Source organism: Clytia hemisphaerica, unplaced genomic scaffold, assembly GCF_902728285.1.
Source record: "Clytia hemisphaerica strain Z4C2 unplaced genomic scaffold, Clytia hemisphaerica genome assembly, whole genome shotgun sequence".
Lineage (NCBI taxonomy): Eukaryota > Metazoa > Cnidaria > Hydrozoa > Leptothecata > Clytiidae > Clytia > Clytia hemisphaerica.
In genome coordinates this window covers 484,812-495,975 of record NW_027103852.1, presented here as the reverse complement: position 1 = coordinate 495,975, position 11,164 = coordinate 484,812, and the positions used below count along the sequence as shown (strand labels likewise).

Here is an 11,164-nt window from a genome sequence, read left to right as displayed (position 1 = left end):
ATCACCCAGTTAGGCTTGAGCGTTTCTGGCAAATAACTTGACATTTTGGACAGGATAAAATCACCCAAAATCACCCAGTTAGGCTTGAGCATTTCGGGCAAATAACTTGACATTTTGAAGATGATTCCAACTTATTAAATATGTACACACGTGCAAACTCACTTCCCGCGCTTGTCTATACTGTTCAATACGCGCGTAGTATTTTTTTCTACCTTTTTTTTCCTAAACTCAGTATTAAACGAGACAAAGTACGAAAACAAATTTTCAGTGAGAACTTTTTTGATCGGGTAACGGTCACTTTTCATTGGACAAATTTTCGATTTTTTTAATTTATTGCATTTGATCGTCGCTCGTTCGAAGGACGGTTTCACAAGGAAAAGCGACCCTTATCGAGTACACATATTTTGTTGCATCCGCTCACAACACAGTCAGCAGTCAGGTCAGCATCCTGATGGCAGAAGCAGAAATGTCAGAAGTGGAAGAGGTAAGCTTTCTATTTCTTTGTACAATTTCCAATTGACTTTGTACAATTTCCAATTGACATGTTTTTCCACCCCAAAACCTGCCTTAAATTTTAAAACAACGGGTACTTTTCTGCCAAAAGGTAACATTTTTCAAAACAAAATCGACTGGCAGAATTTCTATACTATACCTAGTAGATAAATACTTTTTTATTCTTATGGAAACACCTGGAATCACAATCTTTCATGGTTTTTACCCCTAACTGTAGATTGGGCCAGTGAGAGGGGAATTCATTTGCGAAAATTACTTGTAATGAGCTACCGCAAAGTAGAGAATTATCGCCTAGAATTTAGTCAGAAAATCTGCCGTATACTATCTTCGCTTTCTCTGATTTGAATGATGGCACTACTTTTCCCCCCATCGGAATTTTTAAAGGCAAAAACAAAAAGTAGTTGAGCTCCAGCTTCTGGACTACCTAGAATTAGATGTGGGTTACTACTTTCATTAACCATAGGCAATGGGATGTCAATCATCAAACTGTTCGATTACCGAAATTTAAGTTAGTTCAATGACTGTTCGGTTGGTCTATTTCAATGTTCGATCATGATTCGATTATATAGTTCGATTGGTTCGATTATAATTCGATACAGGACAGGTTCGATTGTTTTGCTTTTTCTCATAATAATTTAAAAGGCTCCATGGTTATTATTCATAATATTTACATTCTATAAGAATTGCTAACCTTGCTTTTTTTCATAATAATTTAAAAGGCTCTGGTTATTATTCAAAATGTTTACATTCTAGATGACAATAACAAATAAATTACATTAATTTTTATTTTTATAAGAATGGTGTTTTTCCAGTTCATCATGAATATTCTTAACTTTTTCGGAAAAATCAACTTATAATATTCTTAAGGCATTCTTAGTCAACTTTCAAGCCATACCTCAATAATACAATACCAAAGAGGAAATTCTAGAAATGATACCATTTCAAGGTAACAAAATCCTGAAATTCTTGAATTTTTAGTGTAAATTAAGAGAGTTAGGCTCACATAAAAAGATAAAAATAGAAATTTATGGTTGCCAAAACAAATTTCACGATGGCAATATTCTTAGGATTATTCTTAATTTTTCGGCCAATTTTATCATGAATATTCTTATAAAATATATTCTTATACAAAAAAAGTGTGTAACAAAATAACAAAAAATACAAATTGTAGGATGTTCAATGGGATGAAAGTTGGCCCTTAGTGGGGACTCAAGAATTTTTTTTCACGTTGGTGCAGTGCAACATGCTCCATCGCACCAACCTGAAATGTTTTCTTGTGTTGCCACCATTTTTTTCTCCTTTTGAAATGAAATAGCACTTTTGAATCAATTGATTTGAATCAATTTTGCTTAATTGTCCTAGGGACAAAATTGCACGTCGTTTGGGTTTTCCCCTCAATATTTGTCCCATGAAATGAAAAAAAGAAACCATCTGACATGCATTTTTTTCTTCTTTTGGTTGAATGGGGCATGGGGGTCGTCCACATAGTACGTACGCACTAAAATGTCAAAAATCGAGTTCCCCTCCCCTTGTGTCGGCAAACGTACACATATGCATCTATACCCCATGTTTGTACGTACTTTTCCCCCAGGCGAAAAAAATTTTCTGGCTCAGGCCTATATTTCAGATAGGAAACTTAACTTCTTATTATTTGCATTAAGGATGAATTGTCAAAAAATAAAATTTGTGAGAACAGGACAACAATTCACTCTTTATCTTTTTCACAGAATTTTACATGCAAAAAAGGGGACTGTAGAAATTTTGAGTATGACATTTTCTGTGGACCCCTCCCCCTGTACGCAAGCATATGCTCTTGACCAAACACCCCCTACCCCCTTAGTGCGTACATACTATATGGACGGCCCCACGTTGCATTACACCAACAGAAAAAATATTTTTTGTGTCCCACACCTATAAAGTAAAACCCCAATTAATGTGATTATGAAAATTTTGTCTGCAAAATTTCTTTAACTTTTATTTTCTCATAGATTTTTATTTGAGTAGTTTATATGGGAGTTTCAAAGATTTTCTTTACTTTTCTTTTTTTAATATGTGGACAGACAGAACATTCTTTGAAGGTCTATTTACATTTTTACATCTTTTCAGTACATTCATTTTGCCATTTTAGGTCTGTCAGTTCCTGTCTGGCCGAGGAGTGGACACTCGAATCATTGAAAACTTCAGGCAAAATGAGGTAATTTACTTTAACTTTAGTTAGATATTTGCTTTGTTGAATCAGAGGCCATATTTTGAAAGTGGTAGGGCCAAGGTTTCATAGTTTCATTTAGCAAGGGTGTTAAAAGTATGACTTTCCTAAGGGAGGTTGACAGTTAATGGGGGGGTCTTCTTTCCTAAGGGGGGTCTTCTTAGATAAGGGGGATCTTCGTTGAATTATGACTCTTGTACAATCGTTTCATTTATACTGATAATTTTCATTTTTTAAATGAATTTCCTAAGGGGGGTTAGCACTTAAGGGGGTCCTCTTAACTAAGGGGGGGGTCTTGACCCCTCTAGAAATTATGGGTTTAGTGTCTAAAGAAGGCGAATGACTTGAAAATTGTTCAGCGTGAAACTGACAGTAAGTGTGTACATTTTTTTTACTTTTACAAATAAAATTATGGAAATTTATAAAAGGATTATGAATTGATCAAAGGAAAAGCTTGAAGTTCGACTAAGCAACTTGGAAAACCTTGAAAGTGAAAGTAATGTAAGGAATTCCTTGAAACCTTTAACAGGTGCATGATTGTGACAGTATGGTTGTCTTGTTTTGGTTTGCGTTCTCACTGAAGTTGTGGTCTATGCTAAAGCTCTAAAAATTTTCTTGCTCCCTTTGCTCGCATTGATTTTTTTCCAAACAAAATATAATACTGCTAAATAGTCCATGAATCTTGCAACACAGTGATAAATAAATTTGAGTTTTGAATACCTCGAAATAGCAGTGGGCTATAACCTTTTTTTCCAAAATAAGCTGCTCCAATTTTTTTGGTCAGTTTGGACCCAAATAACACAAATCAAATGTTTTTTGATGTTTTCAATTTTTGGCGGTTCTTAGGTCTTTATGCCCAAAATGGGCCCTGTTCGGGCAATTTTGCCTGGAAAATAAAACTAAAAGCTGTTGTGTTGGTGCTACAACCCTACATTCTATATTCCTATCCTACATTATTCACAAGGAACATCTCAAGACTAATTCGACCAAGTCTGCAGTACTAGCAGTGCAAGTTTTCATTTTCTTCCATGATGCAGAACCCCATTTTTCGCAGTTTTTGGTCAATTTTGACCTGAAAATTTAATTTAAATTCACGTATGATAGAAGCAATACAATTGTCACTTTCTAATTCTACTTTATTCCGAGAAACAATTTTAAGCCTATTCGGCTTTGTAGCTCACTGAAAGAGCAGATTATATTATTTAGTGCCGTAAGAAGCATTTTCTTATTGGGGGGGGGCTGAAGTTTAGTGACACCGCAAGGGCCAACCATGGTTTGGCCCGAGGGGGGAATTTTGAAAATTTAAGCTCTAGATTGCTTGAAAATGCACTCAAAACAAAATACTTTCAAGAAAAAAACAAGAAAAACTTTGCATTTTGCAAAATAACCATTTTTGAAAAAATTATTGGGGGGGGGCATAGCCCCCCCCTTGCTCCCAGTTGCTACGGCACTGTTATTTCTCAGCCAAAACCCCATTTTTGCAATTTTCAGTCAATTTTGGCCCGGAAATCTGATTTTTCTAAATTGGTGTGTATAACGCAGCTGTATAATTGTTAGATTTTAACTCTACCTTATGCCAAAGAACATTTTAAACCTTATTTCAGCTTTGCACCACAGAACAGAACAGATTTTAGATTGTTCATCAGGCAAAATCCCATTTTTTGTGGTTTTTGATCAATTTTGGCCCGATAATCTAATTTTTTTAAATATATGGGTAAAGGTCACATTTTTGGTACACCTGTCCCTTCCGTTACATCAAAAAATTTTCATCCCCAAAAAGCTTCAAAACATATTTTTTCTGACTCAACAATACCTATCCCATGAAAATAAACTTCGTGCCCCTCAAAATGTTAGGTTGTAAATCTTTTTCAGCCTCAATGTGTCATCATACGCTTGCATTTTTAACTTATTTTTAGAGTAACTGAATCCATTATTATTTGAACTTTTTCATTGAGGCTTAAAGTAATAACTTCCTATTTAAAGTAGTACATTTAGGGTTAGAAATCAGTTAGTAGCATTTTTAAACTGGTTTCCATTCCTTTAACTTGGTATGCACCATTTTGCGTAACGGAAGGGACAAACCCTAGTCATGACATCAAATTCTTTATATTTTTCCCACTATATTAGTGATAATCAGAATTATCATCATGCAGATCTTTTGTTGGCAGAGCTGGTTTATAGGCAGTGTTTTTATTATATATAGCTGCTTGTATTTGTCAAATGAGGATTATGACTAAAGTCTGTCTCGAAATAATTTGCAGCTGGAGAAGAAAATGGCTGTAGCTTTTGATAGAATTCGAATCAAGTTGCGATTTTGTGCTCGTTAAAAAGATATTCGTGAGTGGAATATTATCAAGTAAAAAATTTGAGAAAAAAAAAGGAAAATGAAAATGAAAAATGAAGAAGAAAAAAAAATCAACTTTTTGTAGAAATGTGGTATAATTACCATTTTCACAGGAGTGACTCTTCAATTTTAGATCATCATCAATGTGAAAAAAATTTTCAAAAATATTCATTCAATCAAAAGATATGAAGCAAAGTTAATTTTTCAGCTCAAAAACGCATATTTATCTATAAGAATCACTATTTGATAAGCATACATCAATGTTCTTAAAATTACTGAATCTTTTGATGAGATGTTTTTTTGCTCTCGAAGTCTTGAATATGAAAGAATATTTCAAGAGCATGAAATTTTGGTTTTTAAACGTGTTTTTTATAAGAAACAAACGACTAATTTTAATAGATCGTCACTATTTGTGTTCTGAATGATTGTTTAATGGTCACGCTTATGTAGATATCAATTATATACGGGTTAAATGCATAACCAGGTAGGTCCATAAAAGTATCACTTGTTTTCAATATTGGCTCATTCAATTCGTTCTGATTTTTTGCACAAAGAGGCATAACTATAAACCTCGAATTTGAGGTAGCCCGATTTTCTAAAAAACTATTTTTTGGCAAAATTTAGCCCAAAAATTAACTAAAAACTTTTTTTTTATTTGATTATTAATTTTTCATTGCTAAAAATGTTGTTTCTTGAAAAACTGGGCCCAATTTTACCTTTTTTATAAGCACATCATCAATTATTTTATTAGCTAAACCTAAAGGTTAAACCTTTCCCACGAGCAACATTTTTTTGAAGAATATCAAAAATTTCAAACTTTTATTTTGAAACCCAAAACTTTGAAGTGCCGTTAATAAAACTTAGCTTGCGAGTTAGATAATGGTTTTTCTTTCTTAATGCGTTTGGTTTATGTCCTTTTGAATCAAGTGGTTAGGAGCTACATTCTTGAGTCTGGGACTTGGTATACGAGCTCATTTTGGGCGTACGTTTGGGTCGGAAGGGTTTATTGCTTTGAGGCTCCTTTAGTAACTTATTTACTATGAGGCGACAAATGACATTTTTAAATATTTTTCATTTTGTCATAGATGACAAAGGAGGCAGTCTGGAATGCAACAAATAGTGACTTAAACAATCTAGGTCTGAAGAAACAAGGACATATAATATGCCTGAAGACATTCTGTCATGTAACAAACTCACCCAAAGGCAAACTGATTGAATCGATTAAAGATGCAGGAAGATCAAGAGTAGTTAACAGAAGAAAAGCCAGTAACAAAACTGTGTATATTGGTTGGTTGCATTACTGTCCAAGACAAAGAAAATTTGTTTCTATTCGTGGACAAAAAGGCGGAATAAGGAGATTGAAATTATCACCAAATACAACGCTTCGGGAACTTAGGTTCAAAGCGAAAAGTATCTTTTTCAAAAATGGAAAGTCGAAAAAAGGAAAAGCTAGCTCCATGATGTTCTACCTTGGATACTATGATAATGAACTAATCGATGATGAAGATGAAGATCAAACTCTTGAAGAGTACATAAATACCCATAAATATCCTAAGGTACGTCTTTATTTAATGTCAAAACCTATCGCATACGTAACTCACTCATTAGAGTCAGACTCTGAAGGTTCAATCCACAATGATTCAATTGGACATGACGGAGATTCAAATAATCCAATCGAACATGAGGGTGGTTCAAATCCAATTGGACATGACGGTAGTTCAAATATAATTAGAAATGACGGAGATTCAAATGCAATCAGACAAAACAGACTTGAAAATCTGCCAGAGGAGCCGAACTTATTAGACGAACATAATGTTATTAGTGTCAATGTTGGTGGAATTATTCGAAGAAGGTTGTTTTCCGCTCTTGCCAGAGTCAGGGAGGTTTATAACTGGGTAGGATCGATGCCCGATGTCCCTCTACATTTCAACCTTATCTACAACCAATCAGTCTTGGATCTAGATAATTTCGCCTCTAACTATTCACAATTGTTACTTGATATCGAGGAAATTAGAAATACTTCGACCAGAAATGATTCAGAAGAACCACAAGAAGAAACTCTTGAACTTGCTGAAAATGTCTTCCAAGCAACAGCTGACCACAATGAAAATGCTTCTCAAGCAACACCAGAAATTGTTCAAGAAAATGCCGACCCGAGTATCGTTTTAGAAGAGGACAATGATTCCTTAAAAGTTGATAGGTAAGTAAATATTAGGTAATCTAAATGAAAATTAAGACTGAAAATTGTACCTACTAGTGCGTATGATCAGCAATTTTAAAAGCATTTTGAGGGCTTAGCAAAATTGTACGTCTATTGTTTAAATGATGTCATTTATATCATTTATATTGTTCTCTGTGTACAAGGGGAGAGGGGTTTTTTCAGTGATATTTCATTTTTCTCAAAATAAGGCTTTTTCGAAAGAGTATTTTGTCGAATTTTCTTTATAATAACTTTTGAACACGTTAACTAGATTTAAAGTATGATAGCTCAAGATTTAGTTAGAATAAGTTAGCCTTTCCTGTTTCTGACGGTGAAAAATTTAGATTTATAACATTTTTAATTTTCACACGATCTTAAAATTCAAACTTGTACACTTTTTTTTGAAACGCCCGGTACATGAATGACCCTTATTAATGGGCTTAGTCAATTATATTCTAGGTACGATATCGTGGAATCCCTTTTCAAATTGTATCGAAATGACAACTCATTGGAAGAAAGAGAAAACTTAACTATTGGCTACATAAATGAATCTGGTGTCGGTGAAGGCGTTATCAAAGATGTTTATTCATCTTTCTTTGCCGAACTTGCGAAAATGCAAAGCTCAGGGCTTTTTGAATCGGTTCCTTCGAGTCTGACTGAAGAAGAGGCACGATTGCTTGGAAGGATAATTTCACATGCCTACTCCAAGTTTAGAGTTTTCCCATTTCAAATGGCAAAAGCGTTTATTGAAATGCTGTTGTTCGATCATGTCCGGGATACAACTTTAATAGAATCCTACCAAAACTTCCTTATGGTCAACGAGAGTAAAATTCTCGTAAAATGTTTGAGAGGAAATGATTTAAATCAAGAAGAAACAGACGACCTGTGGGCCGCTTTGAATGAAAGTAACATAAGAGCAAAACCCAAAAAGGAAAATATTCACGCACTGGTTATCAAAGCAGCTAAATACGAATTCATTCAAAAACACTTTTATATCATGAAGGGAATACAAAAGGTAATAAAAGAAACTAACGCATTGAACTTTGGTTTGATTGATGATATGGATGCTTTCTATGCCTCGGCCATGCCGACCGTAAGTAACGTCCTGGAATATGTTTCTTTCGATTGCAAGAATCCCTCAGAGGAGAGGGTACAATTTTATTTCGAACGATATGTTCGGTCCTGTAACCGAACACAATTAATAAAATTGATCCAATATGCAACAGGATCTAACACGATTTCATCTGTGGGAACCGTTAAGGTTTCGTTCGTCAATCAGGAGAAGAATCTTAAGATAAGAGCAAAATCTTGTTTTAAAATTTTATATTTACCAAGACAAATAAAGGATATGAATGTATTTAATGGTTTGATGGCAGAAATAATGGATAGAACTGATGTGTGGGAGCTTCATGATGAGTGGGAGCTTCGGGGTGATGAATAAGAATGGTTTAGTGAACATTACATTGAACGATTGAACGATCTGTCTTAAGTTTAAAATTCATGTTTTGTAGTTATAGCTTTACAATACTTTAACCGCCAAAGGTTTCTACCCTCTGTAGTGGTAGTAGGGGGGGGCATAATCGACCTTTTTTCGATTTTTTACCTTAACATTTTTTGGGTGCTGATTCCGAAAATCATACTCATTTTGGTTGAAAATCAATATTCAGCTTACTACCCTATGCAGCAAGTTGGCCAAAATGCCCCAAAATAGGCATTTCTGTGTGGAGCTTGTACCCAATGTTTTATTACTATTTCTAGGTAATGTATTATTTTCTTTGGTCCAAAGGCTTCCGAATAGGCCACTGATGATGTCACAAGCCAACGTTGTCCTTATTCTAGTATTCTAGTCAACCTGGTTTGATTTTTTACTACACTCAACATTAAATTTAAAGAAAACTCAATCATTTAAATGAAAATGAAGACATAAAATTGTACCTAGTGATCAGAAATTTAAAAGCATTATTGCAGGGCTAGATTTACCTATTTTCGCAATTTCTGCACAATTTTAGTGTTATGAACAACCTGGTGCATACCCCTGAAATGCCCAAGATGGCAAAATCTTGCAAGAAGAATTTTTTTGACCTGATATATGTGCTGCAACCTCAAGAAAAGTGATTATTTCAAACTTTTAGTTTTTCAATTTTTAGTATTTTGGCCACCCCGGTGCGTACCAGCACCAGATCCCAAACTTCATCTAAGTCTTGTGACATCATCAGTGGCCTATTTGGAAGACTTTTGACCAAAGAAAATAATACATTACCCAGAAATAGTCAAAAAATGTTGGGTACAAGCTCCACACAGAAATGCCTATATTGTGACATTTTTGCCAACTTGGTGCATAGGGGTAGCAGGCTGAATATTGATCTTCTGCCAAAATGATTTTCGGAATCAGCACCAAAAACAACTTGTTATGGCCAAAGTGTGGATTATGCCCCCTGTCTATAGGAAAAGAAAAATTAAGTTCCTGAAGATTATATATCCACAAACAAAGAAGCAAACAAGGTATTTCGATTTAGATACGGCAGTTCATTAAAGGAAACCTTTCTTTTATCCCCATTTCTTTTGTTACTACCAGATCTTCTGATTGTCTACGTGTGAGGAAACACTCCACACTTTTTTCATTTGGGGATTCGTCTAGTTTAATACACGTTAATTTTATTTTATTTATTTTATTTATTTTGAACGACAAACTGATATATATTTTTCATATACAGCTTCTGTTTTTGAGATCAAGCAGTGACAAGAACTTGCTTTCAATTGAAAATTGTGGCTTTTTTGCTAAATGATAATACTAGAGGCTTCTGAAAAGATCTACTTGTCATTCAGAGACTCATTTAAATGGTAAATATGAATCTATGATAAAGTGCCTTTTTTGGTGTCTTCTGACTTTTTTTGAAAATAGTGAATCTAGTCCCAAACCCGTTACGTCTCATTTTAGCCTGTGATTCACAAGTATCTAACATATTTTGTAAACTTTCAAGATTTTTTAACTGTTATATATTTCTATAGATTTGTTTAACACACATTTATTTTATTTATTTAGAACGACAAACTGATATTTTTGTTTTCATATACATTAGCTTCTGTTTTTGAGATCAAGCAGTGACAAGAACTTGCTTTTAAATAAAAATTGTGGCTTTTTTTGCTGAAAGTCTTTTTTGCTTAAATGCTTATAAGCGTTATTCTTACTAAAAATGTGTAATTCTCCCTTCCTGATTGCTACTTTCTTTCGCAGATGAATCATTTCTTGTCTATTTCTGAATTTCCCATTTTTTTCGTTTTTCAGGACTAAAATATTAAATTAGATAATGGATGAATGGATTGAATATTATTTTCGTCGTGGACTTCAATATGCTGATATTCTGAATCTTATGAATCAGCTTCATGGAGTAACACTTTCGATGAGACAGCTACACAGAATTCTAAGCATAAGAAATCTTTATCGTCGAAAGAATAAGACTAATATTAATGAAGTTATTGTTGCTATAGATGAAGCCTTACATGGTTCCAGACAAAACTTTGGATATCGTCTTATGACCCAGTGGTTGACATCTCAAGGACTCATTACGGATAGAGAAACTGTACGGTTAGCTTTAAAAGAATTAGATCCTGAAGGTGTACTTAGTCGTCAATCACACCGTTTTCGTCGTCGAGTATACGTGTCAAATGGTCCTAATTTCATATGGCATATCGACGGTTACGATAAGATCAAACCGTTTGGACTCGCCATACATGGTGCAATCGATGGATGGAGTCGAAAGTTGTTATGGTTGTCTGTCGGTTCCAGCAACAATAATCCAAGAATGATGGCCTCACACTTTACTCGTGCTGTTTCAGAAGCTGGCCTAGTTCCAAGGTTCGTACGCGGAGATCGAGGAGGTGAAAATGTTGTAATTGCGGG

At 34.4% G+C, this 11,164-nt stretch overlaps 1 protein-coding gene across 1 annotated transcript; it reads left to right on the top strand.

Annotated features, from left to right (window-relative positions):
* Positions 1-385: 385 nt before the first annotated feature.
* Positions 386-9,153, top strand: LOC136808011 (uncharacterized). The gene is made up of 4 exons (XM_067064649.1): positions 386-484; positions 2,642-2,707; positions 6,149-7,263; positions 7,723-9,153. Exons 1-4 carry the CDS (start codon positions 452-454, stop codon positions 8,702-8,704), a joined length of 2,196 nt encoding a protein of 731 aa, XP_066920750.1. The 5' UTR covers positions 386-451; the 3' UTR covers positions 8,705-9,153.
* The last annotated feature ends 2,011 nt before the right edge of the window (positions 9,154-11,164 follow it).